Source organism: Lissotriton vulgaris, unplaced genomic scaffold, assembly GCF_964263255.1.
Source record: "Lissotriton vulgaris unplaced genomic scaffold, aLisVul1.2 SCAFFOLD_798, whole genome shotgun sequence".
In the NCBI taxonomy this organism is placed as follows: domain Eukaryota; kingdom Metazoa; phylum Chordata; class Amphibia; order Caudata; family Salamandridae; genus Lissotriton; species Lissotriton vulgaris.
This window is the reverse complement of record NW_028243133.1, coordinates 798,470-824,645: the sequence shown is the minus strand read 5'-3', so window position 1 is coordinate 824,645 and position 26,176 is coordinate 798,470. Positions and strand designations below refer to the sequence as shown.

Below are 26,176 nucleotides of genomic sequence, written 5' to 3'. Positions count from 1 at the left end.
TCGACATCCGATACGATCATACCCCGGTTGGGCCCCGCAATATTATTATAAAAATTCACAACAAGTAAGTCCCTACATTCGTTATGTGTCAGTCGTAAAACTGATGCATGCTGACCCACCTCCACATATCCACCAGTACTGAATTCCGTTAATTTAATGGATACCAGAGTCAATAAACCACCCTTTGCTCTACCTGCCTTGGATGCTACTGCTGTCACACTGTAGGTGGTATATCCTTCGACTTGTATTTGAACTCTATGCCACGTTTCTTGCAGACATATGTCGTAACCCTGTATGATGAAGTTATCCCAGAATGGAGTAGTTAATTTAGCAGCAATTCCCGCTATATTCCAAGTGGTGACCTTTAAACAGTCGGCAGGGTTGCCTTGTGTAACATCAAAATAGTCAATCAGTGACGGTGTTTCTAGGCTCACGTTCGGGTTTATCTCTGTAGGGGTGGTTCCGATTGGCATAATTGCATCGATATTTGTACATTGTTCGGCGCTAGTCGTGTTTAACACAGTTACATCTTCTAACCCTATTTGAACCCCTAACCCTTGTTCAGTTGTAGCTATTTCACCAGATACAATAGATTCACAGAGTGGGATCATAGATGGTACATTCAGTCAGTCGTTCTCCTCTAGTGAGTTAAACACCTGAAATCTGTTACAGATTGGAATTGTGAAATTATTATATACATTATACAATGGTGCTGGTACAGAGGGTACAATGGGGTAGTTGAGGTGTACAGCTCTAGGGTGCTTAAAAGTCTGCGTTGTGGTTTGTCTTCCTAACCGGTTCCTATAGAAGTAGTCAAGTGGGAACAACGTGGTGTTATATTCATGATTAGATGGCATTGGTGCATTTAAGATTGAGTCTCTTGCCCATTCAGTAGCCCTATAGTTCATAACTATACAGTCCTCATTTATCTCCTTTTATCTCCTTTTTACTTGGTCCCACCCAACCTACTCTTTGTGTGGAAATAATCTGATTTGCACCTCGTGTTGGGAATCCACAGTTTTTCACGAGCCAGTGCAAGGTTTTATTTTGTCAGTGTTTCCTGATTTTCAAATTGGGTAAGCTTCAGTTTAGGGACATTAGCAAGGATAGCTACATATGGTCTACATTCCGGTGGAAGGTTAATCGTAGCAGGGATGGTATTATTAATGTGGCGCCTAGGTGCTGGTAAGATTGTGTTGTTGTAACTGGGGCCACCTGTCTCCCTTTGTCCCGCGGCAACTTTCTGGCCCGTTGTAACATTTGGGGCGATGGTAGGTAAAATTTTCACTCCACTTGTGGTTGCTACCGGGGTCGCTGCCATAGTGGGTTACTAGGGACTCTAGTTGCACTGCTTGGCGTGTTTTTGCTCGGTCTCCCTGTTGGTACATTAGTAGTAGGGGACTTGACTTGCATGCCCAGATGCTCTAGAATGTCTAAGTTGGCTATGCCTAGTTTTTCCAAGTTCTCCACTTTTTTACTAAGGGATTCTAAAATTTCGGTCACTGGTGTAATGTAGGATTTAATCATATTCTCTATATGTTGCGCCAGTCCCTCTATGTTAATTGTGGTTAGTTTCTCCTTTGAGCTGTGTTGCAATACCTCTCCCTCCCTTCCATGATCTGTTGAAGTTTGGGTTACTTTCTTTCTTTTACATCTGTATCTCTTGCCCAGTTTATTAACTAACAACATCTTCCTACTGTGAGTGGGTTTACCTTTGGGCCGAGTAGACCCGTGGTCAGTCACACTGCTTAACAGACTAGTGTTAGTTGAATCAGCGATAGGGATAATGTCTTTGGTATCACAACCATCCATCTCCCCTGTATCATTAGGCACGTCATTCAATATTGGGGGTTGAGGTATATCACTTGTTATCAAATTGGGTGTTAATGATAATCTACTCTCCCTAGCAGAAAACACAGTAGGTTCTAAAGGTTGCGGTGCAACAGCCTGGTTTAAATCATTCCCTGGCAGACCTGCGAAAGATTGTAATAACATCGAGTCATGTGATAGTGTTGTTACATTAGTTGTATTTGCAGGGGAGTTCACAATTTGTGGCGATTGAGTAATTAAACACATACTGGGTGGCAAAGATAGTCTTCTTTCAGTGTTTTCAAGCGCATTCACAACAACCCCAATTGTTTGCTGCAACATTCTATCAATTGCGGTTAGGGTAGGTAGTGGGGTTTGCACCAGTGTTAATTTCCTGGTTGCAGATCGTGTATGCATTGGTGTCTTTTTGGCCGCAACCTTACGTTTAGCCTCCATCAGAGCTATCTATTACCTTAGTTGGTGTGTTCACAAAGCCAAGGGGGATGGTCCAGTCCAGTCTCTTTCGGTCTCTGAGGCTCTCAGAGGGCCCGCCCTTTGCCCGGCGCGTCCCGCGGGACTGGCGTTGCCTTTATGCGCCTCCTGGCGCTGTTGTGGGCGTCACTGGTGGTGGGAGGGGCCAGGCGGAGCCAAGCCCGGACAGGAAATAGGCTGAGCAAGGCCCGGCCCTTTGCTGCTGGTGCGGCGCTGCGGGGGAGCAATGCCCGGCCGTGAAGTATGCAGAAACAAGGACCCCCACTGGACTCAGCACTGGCGCTGCCTTTATGCGCCTCCTGGCGCTGTTGTGGGCATCACTGGTGGTGGGAGGGGCCCGGCGGAGCCAAGCCCGGCCGGGAAACAGGCGGAGCAAGGCCCGGCCCTGTGCTGCTGGTGCGGCGCTGCGGCGGAGCAATGCCCGGCCGTGAAGTATGCAGAAACAAGGACCCCCACTGGACTCAGCCCTGGCGCTGCCTTTATGCGCCTCCTAGCGCTGTTGTGGGTGTCACTGGTGGTGGGAGGGGCCCGGCGGAGCCAAGTCCGGCCGGGAAACAGGCGGAGCAAGGTCTGGCCCTTTGCTGCAGGTGCGGCGCTGCGGCGGAGCAATGCCCGGGCATTACTCCGCTGCAGCGCCGCACCAGCAGCAAAGGGCCGTGAAGTATGCAGAAACAAGGACCCCCACTGGACTCAGCCCTGGCGCTGCCTTTATGCGCCTCCTGGCGCTGTTGTGGGCGTCACTGGTGGCGGGAGGGGCCCGGCGGAGCCAAGCCCGGCCGGGAAACAGGCGGAGCAAGGCCCGGCCCTGTGCTGCTGGTGCGGCGCTGCGGCGGAGCAATGTCCGGCCGTGAAGTATGCAGAAACAAGGACCCCCACTGGACTCAGCCCTGGCGCTGCCTTTATGCGCCTCCTAGCGCTGTTGTGGGTGTCACTGGTGGTGGGAGGGGCCCGGCGGAGCCAAGTCCGGCCGGGAAACAGGCGGAGCAAGGTCTGGCCCTTTGCTGCAGGTGCGGCGCTGCGGCAGAGCAATGCCCGGGCATTGCTCCGCCGCAGCGCCGCACCAGCAGCAAAGGGCCGTGAAGTATGCAGAAACAAGGACCCCCACTGGACTCAGCCCTGGCGTTGCCTTTATGCGCCTCCTGGCGCTGTTGTGGGCGTCACTGGTGGTGGGAGGGGCCCGGCTGAGCCAAGCCCGGCCGGGAAATAGGCGGAGCAAGGCCCGGCCCTTTGCTGCTGGTGCGGCGCTGCAGCGGAGCAATGCCCGGCCGTGAAGTATGCAGAAACAAGGAGAGAGAGCAAAAAATTATGATCGTGACTCCCTTCTCAGTGTCACCAAACGTAAACCATCAGAAAGAATTACGTGTGTCATCAATCACTCATCCCTTAATTACAAGATTAAAAACATTATAAACACGAATTGGAGAATTCTGGACATTGATGATGACGAAACACAACTCCCTAAGCCACTGATAGCGTACAGACGCAATAAAAATTTAAGAGATCGTTTGGTGCACTAGAAACCAAACAAAACCTGGAGGAGTCCAGACATCCATCACTGGGCTTCCGATGATACAATGCAACCACAGATGTGGGGCATGCCATGCATGCAATGCTGCGATGAGAACAGATTTTATTAATTACAACAACATGAATGTAAATCTCAAATCTTTCACCAATTGTAGAAGCAGTAATGTTATCTACATGATTTTTTGTCCGTGTGGTCTCGCATATATTGATGAGACTGGACGGGAATTTCGGACAAGGTTCAGTAAGCATAAATCTGCTGTAAGAACGCAGAAAGCAACAGCACCTACAGTACAACACTGTCTAGATAGCGATCACAGTGAATTAGACTTAAAGTGGTGCATTCTGGAAAAAGTCCAACATAAATTGGGACAATCATCAGAAAGCACCAGGAAAAAACTTGAGAGTTTTTGGACCTTTCAATTTGATACTGTCCGGAAAGGTTTAAATGAAAATATAGCATGGTATATCACCAAGAAAACATGATTTAATTGTTTTGGCTGCCCTTGCCCTAGATTTTCTCCCCTCCCCCCCTTTTTTCAAATGCTGTCGGTGAATGTACATTGACTAGGTTTTCTGTAGGTTTGTTCGCTATGTCCGTTTTTTTTGTGACGGGCGATGCGGTTTTTTAGACTTGCTGTGGAAGCAATGTCACATGTAATGTAGATGACATTGTGGTCCTAAATTAGTCAAACACTACCTTTATGATTATATTAGGGATCTCACCGTAAAATAACCAATGCCTAAAGCGTAATAACTAACGCCGAAATGGTAATACCATATGCCCCTTGTTGATGTACAAAATGGTGCAGCTTCCAAATTATTTACTATTATGAGTACGATTTGGAGATTTGGCATTATACATCAAGAATATAAAATAGAAGTAAGCATTAATCGTATCACTAAGAAGGATTGTGACCCTCTTTCAAATGGCGCCTATATTGGACACAAAATAACCAATGCCTAAAGCGAAATAACGAACGCCGAAAGTGTAATACCATATGCCCCTTGTTGATGTGCAAAATGGTGTAGCTTCCAAATTATTTACTATTATGAGTACGATTTTGAGATTTGGCATTATACATCAAGAATATAAACTAGAAGTAAGCATTAATCGTATCATTAAGAAGGATTGCGCCCCTCTTTAAAATGGCGCCGATATTGGACACTTACGGGTCATGTGACCTTCGGATTTCGCGCCAGTAGAGGTATTTAAAAAGCGACTCACTGACAACTCCAAAACACCTTGGCGTTTTCATGGCGTGTCGGGCATGGTGATCCTTTGGAAGGACTCGAAAAAGTAAACAAACGGTAGGTGGAAGTACGGAGGGTCCGCAATCTTAGGTAGGGGAAAGAATCGGACCTCTTAACGGGGAATACAAGCTCTTTAAATTTTTCACTTAATGGATGGCTGGATTTTTAAGGGTTCACATTAAAAACTTGTTGAACCGTATAGCCTCACCGTAGTAATGAGACCCACCTGCTATACTTTTAGGGACCTTAGAAATACTTAGAACAGCTCCCGCCTCCCTTGGAGGATCGTACAATACGAAGAATCTGGTTTACTTTATTAAAATTTCAACACACACCGCATGTTGGGTCCTTTTATAAAATGAAGGTACCATCTTGATGCTATGGCATGGGGCTATGACTTCTGTAATCTTTTGAAAGTTCGCAACCTTAGTATATTCACCATAATTGCGTTGCTAGTTGGCCCGGTACCTAGATGACCCGGGTTATTATCGTGGCCTGTGTAGACTTGATAAATTCAGATAGGTTATCTATAGAACTAGATTATGCATAGAGGGATGCAGTAATATCAAGGCAGATTCTAGACAAAAGGACACAGATGGAGTTTTGACTTCATGTAATATCCAATATTCTTTGTGTCCTCACTCAGGTCGATCTTTGAATACTGTCATGATGAATCAAAAATAATAATCTGGAGATACAAGCAAATAAAGATATCTCTGAAAAATTGAAAGGTTAGTTCACACAAACTAATACCCCCTTTTTTTACAATCTAGTTCGAACACGATAGAACTGATCAAACTAAAAGGCTCAAATATGTATTTCTTACAGTATATTATAATTGAGATTGGCTTAGTTGAATATTAATACAAGATAGATGGCAACGAATATTCCATCCTAAATTTGCATTTTGGTACGGCAATTAATTCACCATCTGGTTATATTAGTATAAACACAAATTTAAATGGTAATAGTAAGGTGAACTTATCCCTGTCACTTCTTTAGGAATATCACTGAAGGGTTGTTTCAGCTCAGCCAAACGCCATATAATTACACATGCCATGAGTGTCCTCAGAGGGTAAGAATGCATTATCACTCTCTGGATTATAATTTGACTCTAGGACTAGTATCTGAATGGCAATAAAAATTTTTTTTTTAAACTACTAAAAGAATGCTGACTGTAGTGATTGATTTTTAATTAATGAGTTGGCTAGATAACCTACCAACATATGACCATCTATTAGGGTAATCATGTCTCTTTCTCACTTTTTTGGCGATTGTAGCACGCTGGTGGTATCTTCCAGGAAAATAAGAAATGTTTGTTTAGTTGAAATTGTATTTAATGTGGTCGTTATTCTATGTAGAAAACTTAATTGATACGGGTACATGATGCTGGATTTGTTATTTCAGATACCCTGTAGCCACACCATAAAGAGACAAACTTTTATCTGTTGGTCCTGAGGAAGGTGGTACAAGTCCACCGAAACGCGCGTCGACCTGGCGTGAAGAGTCATCTATACTATCTGTGTTACCTCAACTTCAGAAAAAGAGATTGTCCTGGCTATCAAGTGAAGTGTGTGTAGATGTATGAACGAGTAGTGTATGTTTGGTGACAAGTGTGTGGTTTTCGGGGTATTGCTATTTGTTCTTAAGAGAAAATTAATTTCATATTTGATTTCTAAATTATGTACACAATGAGTAAAAAAATGTTTTTTAAAAATCAAAGCAATGAAAAAAACAATATATTGACGATTGAAAATAAATAAGAAAAGTAATTTTGATATATATGCTAAAAAATGAATAAAAATACTAAATACATTTTGAAACAAGTGTACCTGTGTTGATCTGAAGGAATAATTCTTGAAAGCATTTGAGTAATACCATTTGAGAAATTATGGTGAGGCCAGGAGGGAATGTTTTGTATTGTTGTTGATGCTGTCCCCTCTTTTCCCTGGCCCAAAATTACCTAACAGAGGGGGTCCCAAATTTATGCTGGGACGCGTCCGTCACAACTACATGCTCCGGTTGGGGTAGGGAGAGGGATCTGCCGCTGACCCAATAGCGGTCCTTGAGCCACCACTGCAACTGTCTTGCAGAGCTCTCCGAGATCAAGACATGGTCGGACAAGTTGCCCTGATGCTGGGCCCACTGAAACTTCAGGTCCAACTGCAGAGCCCGCATCCGCCACCTGGTGTGATGCACCAGAAGGATGCAGGAGGCCATCAGTCCCAGAAGCCGCAGCGTCAACCTGACCGAGACTCGGGATAAAGGCTGAAAGACCGGAATCAGAGCCTGAATATCCCGAACCCGCTGTTCAGGAGGATAAACCCGAAACTACGCCGATTCTAGAACCGCTCCGATGAAGAGGAGCTTCGGAGAGGGACACAGGTGTGACTTCGGCACACGCCTTCAACAACCAGTCGTCGAGGTAGGGGAAGACTGAAACCCTTAACCTGCGCAGATGAGCTGCGACCACTGCCATCACTTTTGTGAACACCCGTGGGGCGCTGGTAAGGCTGAAAGTGCTCGTGGCCTACCGTGAACCGCAGGTAGCTCCGGTAGGACGGGGATGTGAAAATATGCGACCTGCAAGTCCAACGCTACCATCCAGTCTCCCGGGTCCAGGGCAGCGAAGACCTGAGCCAAAGTCAGCATCTTTAACTTCTCCTTCCGGAGGAAGCCACTCACGTTCCTTAGGTCCAAGATAGGGCGTAGGCCCCATTTGCCCTTCTTTGGAACCAGAAAGTAGTGGGAGTAACAACCACGTCCTACTTCTGGCCCAGGAACGTGCTCTATGGCCCCCTTGGCCAAGAGGGCCGAAACTTCCTCTTGCAGAAGTTGCAAGTGATCCCCCGACACGCGGTGGTACTGCGGTGGCATGGCTGGAGGGGTTGCCTCAAAGGGGAGGGAGTAGCCCCTTCGGACGATTTGCAGCACCCACCTGTCCGATGTGATGGTGCGCCAGTGGAGGAGGTGATGGCGAACCCTGCCGCCCACTGGTGTTAAATGAGCCTGAAAACTCGGACTAGGAAGGCTTTGAGGCGGATGCTGCGGGGGTGGATGTGGACTGGCCGCGCCTTTGTACCCTGTTACCACCGCAACGGTAACCACGTCCGCCACCGCGCTGAATGTTAGTCTGCGGCCCGTGGCTGGCAGGACGTGTGGTATCCAGTCCACATCTTATAGAGTATCGCGCTGTGTCTCTTTCCTCCGCTAGGGCTTGAGCGATTTTCGCCCGGGCTCCCTCCGGGCACTCAGGCAGCACGGCCGCAACCGTATCCCACAAGGAGTGGGTGTAATGGCCCAAGAGGCACACGGTGTTAAATGACCGCAACCCCAAACTAAAGGAGGAGAACATCTTCTTTCCGAACTGTTCATACCTCTTGGATTCCCGATCTGGTGGTGCAGTCTGGAATGCGGATTGGGTAGTAGAGGCCTGAATAACCAGGCTCTCGGGGTGGGGTGGGTGGACAAGAAACTAGGGTCGCCCGGGGCTGGGCGGTGGCGCCTAGCGACGTTCCTATCTACAGGGGGACCTGTAGTGGGCCTGGACCAAGTGCCCAACAGGACGTCTGTGAGAGCCTCATTAAATGGCACTAGAGGCTCTGGGGAGCTTACCTGCGGTTTAAGGACCTCTGTGAGGCTGTTAGATCTCACTGTTGCGACGGGGAGCTCAAGAGCCAAGGCCTTGGCTGCCCTCATCAGCACCACACTATAAGCAGCCCCCTCCTCCGTAGCCACAGTGGGAGGGGAGACAAAACCAGTGTCTGGGGCGGTATCCAGGCCACTGGCTTCTCCTAGTTCCTTTGTCCAGTCCTGATATGACTGGCACTCACGTGCCAAGGGGTCCTCAGACCCCCCCCAGTCTCCCTCGTCGTCCATGTCCTGAAATTCAGGGATTAAGGATGGACCCAGGTCCTCGCAGAATTCCTCTTCGGCCGGCGCCGAATGCGGCGTCGAGCGACGCCGCTCCGACGCCGGATCCGGACTGAGGGGTGGACCAGGGACGGCGTCGTGGGGGGACGACGCCAGGGACGACACCCTAGGGGCCGACGCTGGCGGGGTCGTAAGGTCGACCAGCGGCGACCCGATCCAGATCCAGTGGGGCCCTGCGGCGCTGGGACCAAAGTCGCCGCCGGGGCCAAAGCACCCGACGGCTCAGGGGCCGAAGCACCCGGCCCGCTTGGGCTCCCAGTCGGGGCCGCTTGGCCAGAAGGCGCCGCAGAACCCGATGGAGGAGAGAGCGACCTCATGGCCATGAGGAAGGCGTCGATCTCCTCCGGCGTCGCGTTCTGCTCCGGGACCGGTGGTTATGGAGCAGGCCGCGATGCCGGCGGCTCCGGCGGAGCCGCGTGGGCGGTGTCACCCGAACAGGAGCGTCGGGGGGAGTCATAAGAGCGATGTCGCCTCTTCGACTTCTTGTGCCTCTTACCTGAGGACTTGGAGCCCGACGAGTGGTGTCGACTCGCTGAGCTGTGATGACTCCGGCCCCGCGACCGGTCCCGTGACCTCCTTCCGGACCGGGACCTCGAGCGGCTCGGGTCCGACTGCCGGAGCTCGAGGCACTTACGGGACCGCTCCCGCCTAGCCTTCGACATCAAGTCCCGACAGTCGGGGCACGACTTGTCATCATGGTCAGGCCCCAGGCAATGTAGGAACCGGCGATGGGGATCGGTAACCGACATCAGTCGGTTGCAGTCAGCACAGGGCTTGAACCGGGGCATCCCTACCGGCACTGATGGAGTCGTAGACTCGAAACGGATCCAAAAAGGATCGAAAAAGTTTAGTCAAAAAGTGACTAAAGGGTACCAGTTTCTCCGGACCTGGGCTTGCTGGCGTGGAAAAAAGAAGTACTGACGTCAGCGCGCGAGGGCGGCGTCTAAGTACTCCGACAACATCATCCCGACGCCAACGACGCCGACGACGGACGCGGAGCCGCAGACGACGCCTACCGACGCGCAGGGGTGCTGCTGCGCAAAAATTATCCGGATCCAGTCTGAAGCTTGGGGATATTCAAAGGTAAGGAATCTAATACTAACCTGTTTCTTTCAGATCATTAAATCACTGTTGGTATTGCATCAATCGTTTCGCACAAACCACTTGAAGCCAAACCTATTAAATTGACTACAGGTATTCTCGGTTTGTTTTTTCTCACACAAGTGTGGTGCTATCCGTAAATGTTAGGTTAGACACTACTGCAAAAAGCTACACAAAGAGGACAAAGTGAACATACAAGGTCTTACTTTAAATTGCATGGATGGCAATCTACAGAGGAACTTTTCTGAAACAATGAATGCAACATCATTATACGTTGATTTCTACAGAACACTAAATCTGTTCGATAACCCTCCATCAAATAAATGACTGAAATTCCACACATTAATTACACATATTTTTAAAATCTGAAAATTAGTCTTTTCCTCGGTGCTGTCATACCGGTGTTTCAGTAGTGGAGGTAGCCGGCTGTTGTAATGGGAGCGGGTGAAGATCCTCTGGTTGCGTCCTTGACAAACTACTGTGCTCCTTTGTAGTTTCTCCATTGGTTACCTGAGACTGCTGCTGGATCAAAGCTGCTTTTAATCTCTGTAAATGTAAAAACATGAAGGATGAAACACTGTCTGCAATTGCCACACACCTATAAGCTTTACTAGCTAAATCTTTAGAATATTGATTCTGAACAAAGAAAATTAGAGTCATTTTTCATTGGCTGGAACCATATATAACGATAATCAAATACTTATCTTAATGAACAGATTAAAACAAAAACTCCAACATATGCAATATTTCTAGATGTATATGGTTTTCATAAAGAGAAATAAATAGAATGTTTATAAAGTTCCACCTACTTAGCCTCTGCCTATTGAAGTATTGGTAAATTCACAACTGAACATTCAAATGCTACCCTCAACACATCTAAGCATCTCACATTCTTCTCATTCACAATTAAGTGACACGTGTCCTTACATAAGTTACATTAGAGAGCCTACAACAATGAGCCAACATTTAATGGATACAACTATGCCCATCATTGTCTACATTTTGTGTACATCCTTATGCTAAAAAATATACACCGATATCCTCTATGCAACTGAAGTCAAAGCCATACTTCCCCAGTATGAACAGGCTACTTTTCCCCTATCTCAGGCTCTAGACTTATGCCAAAATACCTTGCATGAACTGTAAGTAACTCCCACATTCCAACCAATACCCAAGTTAGGATTGGGACCCCCACTGGTTTTTCTTGCTAATAAAATATTATTCTAGACCCAGACTGGACATACAAACAACTACATTACTGCCTCCTACTTGGAGTAAATTAGTTGAATGTACTTGCCAGCCTCAGGGATCTCTATATGAATTTTGCTTGTATGCCTGATTACTTGCCTTATGTATGGATGTTAAATCTGTATGCTTTTTTAATTGCTTCCAAAAGAATCACACCTGTACATAATTTCAATATTTCACTTTTTTGTCTTCTGTAGCACTTTACTTATTGTACTTATGCTCTCTTACTAGTCTGTCTTTTGATTTAAACCTAAAAGCATAATCTACATAAAAATGAAAAATATAATACAAAGAAATAGGAAGAATTAAAGGCCACCGTCAAGTGCTAGCAGGAGAACACTGGACTGTTGAGGGAATTTGTAGGGCTCTCGGATCCATGCCAGACAATGTCCTTGTATTTTTAGATCAGGGAACAGATGTACATATCATTAACGCAACTGATGAGCTGGGACCAGGGCAGAATGAGCTGACTGAATCATTTGTAGGAGACACTCTCCTTCTCTTACCGGCACCAATAAAAAAAATAGGAAGGCAGAATGAAAGAGCTCTAATGACCTCTACAGGATGTGCTGTGGCTTGTGACGCTACCACTGACATGCGTCAGTTGTCTATACAGTGACAGATCTGCAAGACCAGTCCAAAGCTAAAAACCGGACACTAGCGAGGAACTAAACCTGTGAAGTAGATGACAGAAGATACAGACGCCCGTCCTCCCTTCGGACGTGAGCCTGTCCCAAGTGAGTTGCAGCTACCAGATGTGAGTCAGTCATTGTTTCCCACCAGCAGTAGAGGAGACTATTGGGTGAAACTTGAGAGTGTTTTTCGCGTTTGGGATTATAGAATCTGAAGGGACCAGTGGGTGGTCAAATGGGGGCACCTGGTCGCAGACAGTTCAGCATTACACACTCTGAAAGCATACTCAATACTGGGAAGTTGTGGGCCCACACCGTGGCTTCTGATTTGTGATTTAAAGAGCTGCACCTACATCAGGAACAGAAAATGTGTTGCTATAGAAGTCACAGATATATTCATGCTCATCCACTTCATGTTTGATCGGGCAAACCCCTGTAACTTGAATAAAAAAAAGGAAAAAACATTAAAGCAAAGTTACATCTTCCCTACCTTACAGGACCATCAAAAGTGATTTTAAACCTCCTTAATGTTATGTAATTTGGATTTTTACAGCGCTACTGTCCCCCAAGGGAGAGTATCTGGCTGGTGAAAGAACTAGCTGAAGACAGAAAATAGCCAGATTTTCAGCTACTTTTTGAACATCTGAAAATCCGATTTGTAGTAGGCAAGTACGAAGGAGCGATCTGCAGACCTAGAGCAGAAATTTTGAAGGATGATTACCAAATGTTGGGCTGAAGATTTCAGATGCTGCAACGGCTGAAAGAATGAGAGCCTCTTGATTAGATAGCATGGGACAGTGTTGAGCAGGGTTTAATGAGTAAAGCATTGAATCTTAACTAGGCCACATTTGTGCATGGGTAGTCAATGAAAGGACCGAAGTTACTGGATATAGAGGTGCAGGTGGGAGAGTTAGTTATAAAAAGGGCCACCACAATTTGAAATCTTTCCCTTAGATATGCAGGAATACTCATGTAAATGGCATTTCCATAGTCAAGTTCACTGGTTACTAATTCTTGAAACACTATTTTACATGTATCAAGAGGAAGCACAGTGAAAATCCTGCTTAGCTTCTTTAGGGGACCAAAACAGGGAGAGGTAATTGGATCTGCCATTCTAATGTTTAGGTCAAGTATGATACCCAGATATTTAACATAGTTGGTGGTTGCAGGGTGTCATCAAGCTCTCTAGCCACCTTGCCTACAAATTAACCTGAACAGACTTACCACGTAGAATCCCTTCAGTTTTATTTAATTGAGCTTTAGGCAATTTGTTTTCAACTAATTGGCGACCCGGACCATACAGGAACTGAAGTTAACTTGAGTGTTTAGGACATTGTTTGAGACAGATATGATCAACAGGGTGTACTTTGCATAGGAAGAAATGTCACATTTAGAGGATCTGATAATTTCACTGAGCAAGGTCTCTGTTGGAATGGTGGGGCTAAAGGGTGAGCTTTGGAACACGCCACACCCTATCTGTGTGGTTGAAGAATAGAAAGGAAGAAACATGACTGTTTGGAAACTCGGAGAGAGAGAAAAGATCAAAACCAGTTCAAAGCATTCAGGCACATGGCAGATCCATGCAGGTGTTTGAGAAGGTTAGCATGTCAGACAGTGTCGAAACCCGTGGAAAGATCAGGAACGATCAGGGTGGCATAGGTGCCAAGATCCAGGATGAGGAGCTTCGTGAAGCAACAGCGAATAAGTACATGGGTACGTATCATGGCTGAATGCATCAGTCCAACCACACATGGTCTGCTGTTCTAGTCGGGTTACAGCAAAAGCCCATTCTCCAGGAAGCCAGCACATTTTCAGAGATCATGCAAAATGCTGCCCTTGCCAGGGTGTGCTAGCATTACCCAAAAGGAATGGGGATAAGCACTTGTTTGTACACTTACCACCCAACACTAACCAAGACAACAATTGAGCCACACAACACAAACAATAATAACCAAGCACAAAAGACAATACAACAGAAGAAAAACAAAAAACAAGCCAACAAAGCAATTGTATTGAGTTGTTGAATTTGATTAGTTTGTGCGGTTTTGTAATCTTATTATGTTGTGTTTGTGTTTTTCGTGGCATGTTGACGTTGTGATGTGCTGTTCTATTACCGCGTTGTGTCAGCATTTTTAAAAGGCACAATAAATCAGGCCCTCAGTGTTGGAAGAAGTGCAATGAGATTGTAGCCTTTTAGGGTATTTAGGATGGAGGACTACTGGCAACATGTATTCAAGTGTTTCCCATAGAAAGTTCATGTTATGGAGATTTGCACTAGGTGTGTGTTTTTAATGGGCTGCACATCATGCTTTACATAAAGGTTTAATTGGGTTTGGCAAAAGGGATATGAATTATTCATTACAATCATAATGTGGGCCTTCTGTGGCATGATGGCGGCCACCCATAAAGTAATACAGGGCTCCTCATATTAGTGGGTGCTCTTTGCATACTGTGGGCACCGATGCCTTTAAGATACCCACTACAAGCATAATTCTGATTTGTAACATAATGGTGGTACTTCTTGAAAAGATGTTGTCATCCATGGCTTGCTCATGCACACCACGAGAACAATGCTGGCCATGAAATAATGGTGGTAACTATAGACGTCTTGGTCCTGGTGATACTCACACAATGATAGTGCACACTTCTGACTAGTGTTTGTAGTGGCACAACTGTGGCAATTTTAATATCTTGGGGGTATTGTTGGCACAATGGGACCTAGCCCTCAGGCAATTCTTGTATTTGCATGATACTGATAATTCTTAGCATTCTAATATTGGTGTTTCCTGTCTGTATACATGCATTCACTCATGTATTCAACCATTCACCTATGTACTTACCCATCAATTACCCACACATTCAGTTATTCACCCACCCATGCTACTCACCCATTCACCCCAGTGTCTATGCATCCCCAACTTAAAGGATTCACCCACTTGCACACATGTGACCGGGTCGACCAGCACCCCGAGTCACGTTAAGACAATACAGATTGGTGGTCTTTTTCAACCCTGTTACCCTCTCTCTTTAAATTCCCGCAGGAGGACTGGTCCTGGGAAACTGATCGGAGCTCACCCGAGGAAAAGGAACAAGGCACCTTTAATTGGGCTCTCTTTTGTGACGATGCCCCACCCCCTGAAAACGTCACTGAAACCCCACTGGATAATAATCAGGAAATGCACAACAGTGTGTGCAACGTCACCGACGTGGAAGGAGGGAGCGGCGGAGCCACGGAGATATCGGAGTGCAGCGGGAATTTCAAGACAGACACCGAGGAGCAACGGTCGGGAGGAGAGACCAGGACGGCGGAAGCAGTGCCAGGAGGCCAACGTTACCACTCATCCCTGAGCCACGCTCACGGAGGAGCGTGGCTTGTACAGGTGCGGAACCGCATTACGGGTTGGGTTGGGAGGCGGGAGTACTGCTGACCGTCATAGGGTGCCTGTAGTATTCAAACGATATATTGCATATTTCCTCCATACCCAGTTTTCCAGTACCTCTCTTTCCCTCAATTCCCCCCTCCGTCTCTTCCACTTTTCCCAGCACTTCACTCCCTCGTTGCTGATTTGTGCACGCCGACGAGTGACATAGGTGTCTCCCCACACCCGGCCCTGTTAGATAGCGGGTATAAGACAAGCAGTCTCCCTGACGGCGTCTTCTTTGCCTCCTTCCCTTCGAGAGACCAATCTTTTCCTGGGACAGACAAGGAAACGACCCAGAAGAAGGAACAACCACCGGGAAACCTGAGACCCCTCAGCCATCACCGATCCAGCCACGTTTGTCGCAGAAAGACTGACAAGTAGAAAACGAGTGTTAAAGAAAATAAAGCCTTACTTACCCAGACCCAGTTAACGTCCAGTTCATTCCACGCCGCCACAACTGGTGTCAGAAGTGGGATCAACGTCCATCAGTGATTCTATGATGGATAGCCTCATACAACACTTGATTAAAGGCCAGGAAAAACTGGAGTGGGCCGTCTAACGCCAAATGGCTTCAGCCCAACAAGACCGCAAGGTGTTTAAAAACACCATTTACGCTCAACTAGAAGGCCTACAAAAAGTGGTTCGCGAACCCCCTGTCCTGGTGCAGGCTGACAGGCGACCACCCACTCCCCATCCATCCGGGGTCTCGTTACAAAAATACATGACAGGAGAAGATCCTGATTAGTTTCTTACCAACTTCAAGAGGGCAGCAAGAGCCTGTGGCTGGCCCGAGGACAAATGGCCATTTTTCCTAGCGCCGCTGCTAACTTCAGAGGCTCAAGCAACATATCAAGTAGCAAATGCTAACTGCGTTACCCCCTATGGCGAGATCAAAGAGGTGATATTGGATCACTTGGGACTAGATGCAGAAGCATATCGTGTTCGATTCCGCAAAGAGGGAGGAGTGTCAGGGGAGAACCCAAAAACCCTGTTTTTCAGACTAAAAATGGCAGCGGACAAGTGGTTAAGACCAAACACCAGTACTAAGGAAGAAATAATGAATAGGATTTATTTGGAACAATTTTTTGAAGCATTACCATATGGTACACAGAGGTGGCTTAAACAACATTCCCACCTCACCCCGGACCAGGCCATTGAGATGGCTGCCAACTACACTAGAGCGCAACCACGGGTCCTATCTTGGGACACCGAAAAACACCCCAAGACTGGGTTGTTACAAAAAAACGACAAGAAGCCAAAAACCCCAGTGGAAGTACCAAAAAATAAACCAATAAGGGTGGAGCCCTTTCCTACTAGAGGCTCACAATGTTTCGAATGTGGGGAATGGGGCCACATTGCTTGGCTATGCCCACAAAAGAAACCAGCGGAGGAGCCCAAGGAGGAGGGATATATCCCCAAGGCCGTTCTGTACTCAGCAGAAATGGGCCCCTCATTCCATGCGAGTGTCAGGGTTAATAGTAAGATTGTGAGCGCATTACTAGACTCAGGAAGTGGACAGTCTGTTATTCAAAAAGAGTGGGAACTACCAGGACATTATATAGACAACCACACAGTACACATTTGAGGTGTCCACGGAGATGTGAAACCCTACCCTGTTGCTGTGGTCACTTTAGTACCTGACCCCCAAAACCCATGTACAGTGAGGGTGGGGGTGGTTGACTCTCTCCCCGAAGACCTCATTATAGGAGTAGACAATCCTAAGTTCCTGGCCTTATTCCAAAACAACCTGAATAGTCGGACAGAAACACTGGTGCAGTCATACCCAGCCCTGCCCACAAAAGAACCCTGGTTGTTAGATCGTAGCTTTAAGGTTTTCACAAGCCAACGATCCTACTCTCTTTAATGCCTGGGAAAGCGCCCATATCAACAAAGACCTTCCTTCACCTTCCTATCCCGGCTTTATCATAAAACAATCTCCTGTATAGCGAAGGTAGCCAGGGAGAAGCCTTACAGTTGCTGGTGCCTGTTTGGTTCCGTGAACAAATACTGTTTTACTCCCATGCTCATCTTACAGGGGGTCACTCAGGGGCGGAAAAGACCAAGCAAAACCTTTTGCGGTATTTCTTTTGGCACGGAATTTATAAGGATACCCAGAAATATTGTCAAAGTTGTGAAATTTATCAAAAGAGAAATCTACAACGTCCGCCCGCTGTCCCCCTCCACCCTTTACCCATTATTGGTAAACCTTTTGAAAGGATAGGAATGGACTTAATCGGACCCCTTCCAAAAAGCGCTAAAGGAAACATATATGCATTGGTCATTGTGGACTACACAACGCGCTTTCCGGAAGCCTTTCCCCTGAGGGCCCCCACAAGTAAAAACATTTCAGAAAAACTGATTGAATTTTTCTCCAGAGTTGGTTTTCCTAAGGAGATTTTAACAGACCAAGGCACCCCTTTTGTTTCAAGACTGAAGAAGGAAGTGTGTAAGACACTAGACTTAAGGCACATACACACCTCGGTGTACCATACGCAAACGGATAGTCTAGTAGAGTGGTACAACAAAACACTCAAGACCACTTTGAAAAAAATGCTTTCAGTGGAAGCCCATGAATGGGACCGGCTACTACCTCTCGCTTTATACATATTGAGGGCTCGAGTACAGAGCAGCTTAGGCTGTTCATCATTTGAAATGCTTTATGGTAGGCAACCTCGGTCCCTCCTAGAGATCACTAGGGACGCGTGGGAGAGAGAAGAGGAAGACAAGCAAAAATCTATCCTAGAATACACCCAACAGTTGAGATCCAAGATTGGGAAACTACGAGAGCTGGCCGCCTCCAATCTGGAAAGAAGTCAAGAAAAGCAAATGAAACAATATGACAAGGGAAAGAAATGGAGAACGCTGGCAGTAGGAGACTGGGCACTGGTCTTGCTTCCTTCCTCCAAGAAGAAGTTCCAGAGCGAATGGTTAGGCCCATTCCTAGTGGTAGAAACTATGAGAAAGATGACGTACAGGGTACAGATCTCACTATCCAAGAAACAATGTTACCACATTAACATGCTTAAAAAGTGGTTGGGACCTCCACCCAAAGACTCTCAAGTAGTATTGTCCTCTTCCCCGAGAGAAACAACCCTTGATCAGCTCCCAATAAACGAAGAACTTGCGACAGAACAGAAATTGGACCTACAAAAGATCTTAGAACCCTTTTCGGATATCTTTTCCGACCTCCCGGGAAGAACCCATTTAGCTGAACATCACTTAGAAACACAAGATGGATGGCATGTCAAGCAAAGTCCATACCGGATTCCTGCAGCCAGGCGAGAAGCCATAAGAAGATAAATCAATGAGATACTAAAACTAGGGGTGATCCGTCCCTCCAAAAGCAATTGGGTCTATCCAATAGTTAAGGTGCCCAAGCCAGATGGGTCTAACCGCTTTTGCATGACTTCAGGGCTCTGAACTCTATATCATCCTTCAACGCTTATCCTATCCCCAGGGTAGATGAGCTGATCGAAAAACTCGGGGAATCAAAATATATAACCACCTTCGATTTAACAAAGGGATATTGGCAGGTTCCTTTGAGAGAGGAAGACAAGAAAAAAACTGCCTTTTCTACTGAGGACGGATTACACAAATTCAACGTGTTACCATTCGGACTACACGGGGCGCCAGCAACATTTCAACGCCTAATGAACACCGTTCTACACTCTTATACCACGTTTTGCTCGGCATGCCTCGATGACATCGCAGTGTTTAGCCTGACCTGGTCAGAACACTTAAAACACCTACAGATACACCTTCAAGCGCTGAAAAATGCAGGTTTGCATATTTATGCAAAAAAATCACGAGCAGCCTGTACTCACGTGAAATACCTCAGATATATACTAGAAGGTGTCATAGCCCCACAGTCAGAGAAAGTCAAGGCCATCTCAAGTATGCCATTTCCCACTAACAAACAAGAGCTAAGAGCATTTCTAGGCCTTATCGGTTATTACAGACGATTCACTCCCCAATTTGCAGAAATAGCCGCCCCCTTTATCAATATCCTAAAAAAAGAAATCAAACAGCAAGCACTAGGACGTCCCACAGAAAATATTATTAGAGCGTTCGACAGGCTAAAGGAAATCATAACCACTGACCCAGTTCTCATATCCCCAAACTTTAACAAACCCTTTATCCTGTCCACAGACGCCTCCAACTCAGAATTAGGGGCAGTCCTATCACAAGTAGGAGAAGACGGTCTGGAGCATCCAGTCCTATATATCAGTAGGAAGCTCTTTTTAAGGGAATGTAAATACCCTACCATTGAGCGGGAGTGTTTAGCAATAAAATGGGCAGTGGAAAAACTAAGATATTATTTAGAGGGACGACCTTTCCTCTTGTATACCGACCACGCTCCACTACAGTGGATGTGCAGAAATAAGGCCCAAAACCCCAGGGTACTCTGCTGGTTTTTATCACTCCAACCCTTCTCCTTCGAAGTAATACATAAGAAAGGGAGGGACAACGGTAATGCTGACTACCTTTCCAGGACCCCTCCTCTTCCCGATTGGGAGAGTCCAGGGGGGGTGGTGTGTGACCGGGTGGACCAGCACCCCGAGTCACAGAAAGACAATACAGATTGGTGGTCTGTTTCAACCCCGTTACCCTCTCTCTTTAAATCCCCGCTCGAGGACTGTTCCTGGGAAACTGATCGAGCTCACCCGAGGAAAAGGAACACGGCGCCTTTAATTGGGCTCTCTTTTGCGACGACGCCCCACCTCCTGAAAACGTCACTGAAACCCAACTGGATAAGAATCAGGAAATGCACACTAGAGTGTGCAAAGTCACTGTTAGAAACGGGACCCTGGTCGGCCAAGACTCGCGTCGAGGTCAGTCAGGGATCACCATTTCTAAAGTCAGGGCAGGGGAGTCACACACCAAGGCAACCCCCACTCGCCCTCTAGGTAGCGTGGCGCGAGCAGTCTAGGCTAAACTTGGAGGCGGTATGAGTTAAGTATTTGCGCACGCACCCCAGTGACAACACCCAAGGCCCACCACAAAGAAAGACTCTACACAAGGATATATATCAAAAATAGCCTTTGTATTTATAATAAACATAACACACTAGATAACACAAACTTTACAATGTGCCAGGGGCACGGGCAGAATTTACAAGGGGAATTATGTACAGGACAGGGCCACATGGACCACTGTCAGGGGTAGGCACTTGTTAGAAAATAATACTGGTAGATATACACTTATGTCGTAAACATAGAATGAGTAGCACCAAAATTACAAATGCAACACACATCCAGTAATCACTGGAACAGTAAGGACCTCCTACGCAACCCTAACTCACTGTAGGTAATCACGCAGGTAACTAGGACCTAAGGAAGGAATACCAACACCTAAGCAATTTACTCTTAGCAAAGGGAAGGAAACCTAACATGAAATGAACCATCAACAATCTACTATGCAGGTCACATTTAGCATAATGGATAAACATAAACAATCCTCTCTGCAGGTCACATTCAGCAAAAGGGGATAACCATAAGAATACCTAATCAGGTAACTTTTAGAAAAGGTACAGGTTAGAACACATGCGCAAGAATTACATAGCCAGAAATAATGCGCGGGGTGCACAAAGCACAACACTCATAAATGTCCCTCAGGCCAACTGGCCTCGAAAGGGGCGGAATGCCCTGAGTCTCAGTGTCAGGGAAGCTGCGCAGGCAGCACAGCACACAAACCTAAACGTAGCAACTGTCCACTAAGTGCTGGACAGTTGTAAATAAGAGATGCACAACGTTGGAGCCAGGAGGGCTCAAGAACAAGGTGGGCAAGGGGCCTCTCAGGGGCTTGCCAAACAAAATGCGCAATCTAGAGCTCCGCGCTCTTAGGATAATCAACAATGCCCCAGAGCCTCTCTCAGGGCTCCAAATCGTGATGGGGGCAATGAGCCTCGCTGGGCTCGCAGAAGGAAATGCCCTGAGCCACTCGGGCCTCTCACGAACTAATGCGGGCTGGTGGAGCCTCTCTCAGGCTCGTAAATCAAATGTGCACTTTAGAGCTTCAGCGCTCTTAAAAGGAGGAAGGGCGGGAGCCTCTCGGGCTCAAGAACAGATGTGCCCCTCAGAGCCTCGGGGCTCTTAACTCACACTGGCCGGCTTCGTGGGAGTCCCCCACGGGGGACTCGGGAATCAACTATAGCCCCAAGAGCCTCTGGGCTCAACACAACGAGGGCCTCGCTCGGCCCGCACACGGAAGGGGAGGGGCGGCACCGACAGCGTGCCCCGACGCCCTCCTCCCTTCCCTCGCTCTCCCTCGGCCCTGCTACACTCACCGGGTCTCCTGGTAGCAGCGCGGGGCTCCTCTCTTCACTCGGGAGCCTCGCGGACACGGGAGCAGGCTTCCTCGGTCTCCCGCCTGGCCTCGCCACGACGTCCTCCCGCCTGACTTCCGCCGGGGCCGCCAATGGCAGCGCGGCCCTGGGGGTCAGGGGGCGGGACTTCCGGGTCGCGAAAGGCAGCGGCCCGGCAACAGCTTTCGGTGCTCCTGGGCTGCGGCGGTGATCACGGGGCAATGCCGGGTGGGCACCGGCTTGACATAAAATCAGCACAACGGGGCAATGCCGGGTGGCACCGGCCTTCAAATTAAAAATAAAGCGAGGTGGGCACTCGCTCGCTCCAAAAGTCGGCTCCAATGCCGGGCAGGCACCGGCAATATCGATAAAGCGCTGGGAGCACAGGATCAGCGCGCTCAGCGCTGGAAAGACAAGCAAAGCGCTATTGAGCGCTGGGGCATAAGGAAAGCGCTCCTAGCGCTACAAATCCCAGGAAAGGGCTTCCAGGCACAGCAACAGCTCCAGCAGGGTCTGGAGGCAGGCAGGGGGGCAAGGCAGGGCCAGAGCCAGCACACTGGGTCTCCAGGCAGGGAGACAGCCAAGTGGCGGTCCTCTTGGCCCCTGCAGCAGCAGCAGCCCCCTCTGGCAAGATCCTAGGCAGAAGCAAGAACAGGACAAATTGTATGGGGACACAGCCCCTTCTTATACAGACAAACCCTTTGTCTCAAGGGTGCAGGGTGGGGGAAAACCAGTCGCAGCTGGTTCTGAAGTACTCTGTTTACCCCAACCACCCTCTCTATTCACTGGCAGGGCTAGGGCCATCAGTCGCACTACAGGGGGTGGAGCCAGCATTGTCCGGGGAAAGTCCAGGCCCATCAGGGACCGGGTGCACTCCTCCCAAGCCATCAAGCATGCTGATCTCACACTCACCACCGGGCAGACCCATCCAGCCATCCTGGAGCCAGGCTCACCAGCCAGCTCCAGCCAATCACACTGCAGGCATATTTTCCATTAATATGCCAAGTCCCAGAAATGGCATTTCTACTCATGACACACACATGCCACATACACCATTGAAAAGCATTCATTCCCACGAACACGCACATACCAAATTCGAGCATGCACTCCCCACACATCAGGAATTACTAGGGACACAGATATTCCCCATGCATCCCTATGGGAGAGCAGGCCAGCCTAACTACATGCACGCACTTTACTCTGGGACACAGAGAAAAAGTGCGCACAGACCAGAAAATCATCCACGCATATCACAGATTAAAATCAAAAAGATTAGGGGTGAACCTGCCTTAAGGGCCAAGTCCAACACAACCCCCTTCCAGCCAAAACGCAGGGCAGACCAATCACCACCGTGAGGGACTTCCCTGCTTGGGGCGATAAAACAGGGACGCGGGCCCGCAACTGCATGGACGCCCTCCTGTTTTACGCCACTGTGAACCCCTGGGGTTCTTCCTAAAACTATGGTAGGGACTCACTGGATTACCCCATTGGTACTCTCCAGCTGCCCTCGGCGAGGACCAGGCCCTAGGCCACCCAGGTGCCACTGGATCCTGCCAACTCACCAAGTGGGGGGTAGTAACCCCTGGCACATGACAGCCATGCTCCACTCTTCCTGTCTGCAAGACAGGGCTAGACTGCCACTGGTTCTCCAACCTAGGGTCTACAACCTTAGGTGGACCAGGAGTCTCAGGGAAGGCTCTCCTCGCCTTACCTCTTCTCCTAGGGTTCCTCCGCCTTCTGCGAGGGGTACCCTCTAAACACCATTCTCCCAACCTAGGGTTTAACCCCTCAGGTGGTACCGGGGTCAGAGGTGGGCTTTCCCACCCTCTGCACCCCCTTCCAGAGTCCTGCTCCCTCCCAACCGGGGCGGTACCTCTGGAGAAAGAACCGGTTAGGACACTGATTACAGTGTTCCCACCCTTCAGGTCAGGCAAACCCTGAACCTGGACCTCCAACCTCCGGTCTAGAACCTTTGGTGGAATCACTGCCTGGTACTCCAGGACTTCTGAGGACTCACAGGTCACTCCCAAATCACTCCTTTCACTGGACTTCTGTACTCTCCCTCCCGGAGCAGTACTGCCAGACTCCAAAACGACAGAAGCTTCGCTCACAGATGCTCCAGGTCCTCCACACACTAGGAGATCTCCCTCAAGTGGACTAACAGGAAAGCATAGGTCCCCACCCTGGTGTTCCCTAAAGAAACCATCCAGGCTCTGAGGCAGGGCTTCGGGCATCTGGGGACTCTCGGTCTCACACTCACTTCCGCTCCACTGAGACAGACAGCAAGCCCCTACACCCTCCTCACTATACTGAGACCTAGCTGGGCTACTCTCACCCTCCTCCACCACGCTGGGTTGGAGAAAACCTGACCCACTATTATTGGAATCACTCACTAGCGGTGCTAAGGAACCTCTTGCACCTTCCCATCGGTCGGCTTCCTCTGCAAGCTCACATGCACTAAACGATCCAAACTTCAACAGGTGCTGGCGCAACTCTGGCACACAATAACTGAGCAGGTGCTCTGTGACAACCATGCAAAACAATCCGCCAGACTTGTCGTTCACGTGAGCCTTTTCCCAATCAAACAGTGCTCCACAACACTCATCTTCAAAGTCTTCCCAAGACTGATGAGGCAGTTTCCTAAGTCTCCTGAACTTCAACCAAAAATCTTCTGCGGGGAAACAGGCAACATACTCGGGGAACTGGGAGTGGGACTGTCAACACCAACACTTAAAAAGCTGCCACCACTGGACTCCACCCTCCCTGGGGAATCCAGACAATTACACATGCACTCAGGGGGTAACCTACTCTCTTGGGCTACCTTCTCCCTGAACAAGGCCCTCTCAGCCTCTAGCTTGGCAAGCTCCCACCTGAGCTGTTCCATCGCTAGCTGATGTTCCCTCTCTTCCTTCCTATCCAACCACTCCTCTGGGGACAGGGAAAGGGACGGGGCGCTGGTACTGACACTGGACCCAGCAAGGGACTCCCTATCTATGGGGTCCTCACTCTCTGCTGACATCCATCCACTGTCATCACCATCCAACTCACATTCATCATCAGAACCTTCAGGGCTCCCCACAGACTCACCACCCTCATGGCGTGCGGCCCGGGCCCTATCTCTCTCTCTGTGCTCGAGATCCCACTGATCCTTTTGCCACTGGATCAGGCTGTCCCTAAGCTGGGACTGAGTAACCAACTCACTCACCTCTATGCCTCCCTTTTCGCAGAATCTGACCAGCTCTAACCTACTGTATCTAAACAGACTACAGAGATAAAAAACTGGCTCCATTTTGGCGGACGTCCTCGGGAAAAGTTTGACACAGGGAACCTGGGGGTCTGAGCTAAACAGGAGAATACAACCACAAAATTCAGCAAGATTCCTATCTCTCAGAACTTGCACTCCACTGTCCAGCGTAACACACACTCATTCACACACAACCCTCCCCTCGGACTGGTAAGGCAGTTTCTACCACCCCTGATTCTCTCAACCTGACCACTAGCGACACAGGTACCAAACTCTGGGAGCAGGGCGGGGAACAAGGTACTGGACAAAATACAAATGACACCTTTCAGGAGAAGCAAAACTGAACTTCCCTAAAAAACAATAATCCCCAAAATGCGGTTATCTAAAAAATGCAGAGCTTTGAAGTGTGGCCTGTCGCCACTGTGGTACAGCGCAAACACAAATTCTTATCCTCACCGCTTGCCGCCAATGTTAGAAACGGGACCCTGGTCGGCCAAGACTCGCGTCGAGGTCAGTCAGGGATCACCATTTCTAAAGTCAGGGCAGGGGAGTCACACAACAAGGCAACCCCCACTCGCCCTCTAGGTAGCGTGGCGCGAGCAGTCTAGGCTAAACTTGGAGGCGGTATGAGTTAAGTATTTGCGCACGCACCCCAGTGACAACACCCAAGGCCCACCACAAAGAAAGACTCTACACAAGGATATATATCAAAAATAGCCTTTGTATTTATAATAAACAAAACACACTAGATAACACAAACTTTACAATGTGCCAGGGGCACGGGCAGAATTTACAAGGGGAATTATGTACAGGACAGGGCCACATGGACCACTGTCAGGGGTAGGCACTTGTTAGAAAATAATACTGGTAGATATACACTTATGTCGTAAACATAGAATGAGTAGCACCAAAATTACAAATGCAACACACATCCAGTAATCACTGGAACAGTAAGGACCTCCTACGCAACCCTAACTCACTGTAGGTAATCACGCAGGTAACTAGGACCTAAGGAAGGAATACCAACACCTAAGCAATTTACTCTTAGCAAAGGGAAGGAAACCTAACATGAAATGAACCATCAACAATCTACTATGCAGGTCACATTTAGCATAATGGATAAACAAACAATCCTCTCTGCAGGTCACATTCAGCAAAAGGGGATAACCATAAGAATACCTAATCAGGTCACTTTTAGAAAAGGTACAGGTTA

General features: G+C 48.1%; 1 protein-coding gene across 3 annotated transcripts in view; it reads right to left on the bottom strand.

Annotated features, from left to right (window-relative positions):
* Window positions 1–26,176, bottom strand: part of ATF2 (activating transcription factor 2) — a 403,773-nt gene that overhangs the window by 61,886 nt on the left and 315,711 nt on the right. For all 3 annotated transcript variants that reach the window (XM_086948508.1, XM_086948506.1, XM_086948507.1), the window contains exon 10: window positions 10,513–10,659. In XM_086948508.1, coding sequence (XP_086804634.1) covers window positions 10,513–10,659 — 147 coding nt within the window. The remainder of the gene's footprint in view (window positions 1–10,512; window positions 10,660–26,176) is intronic.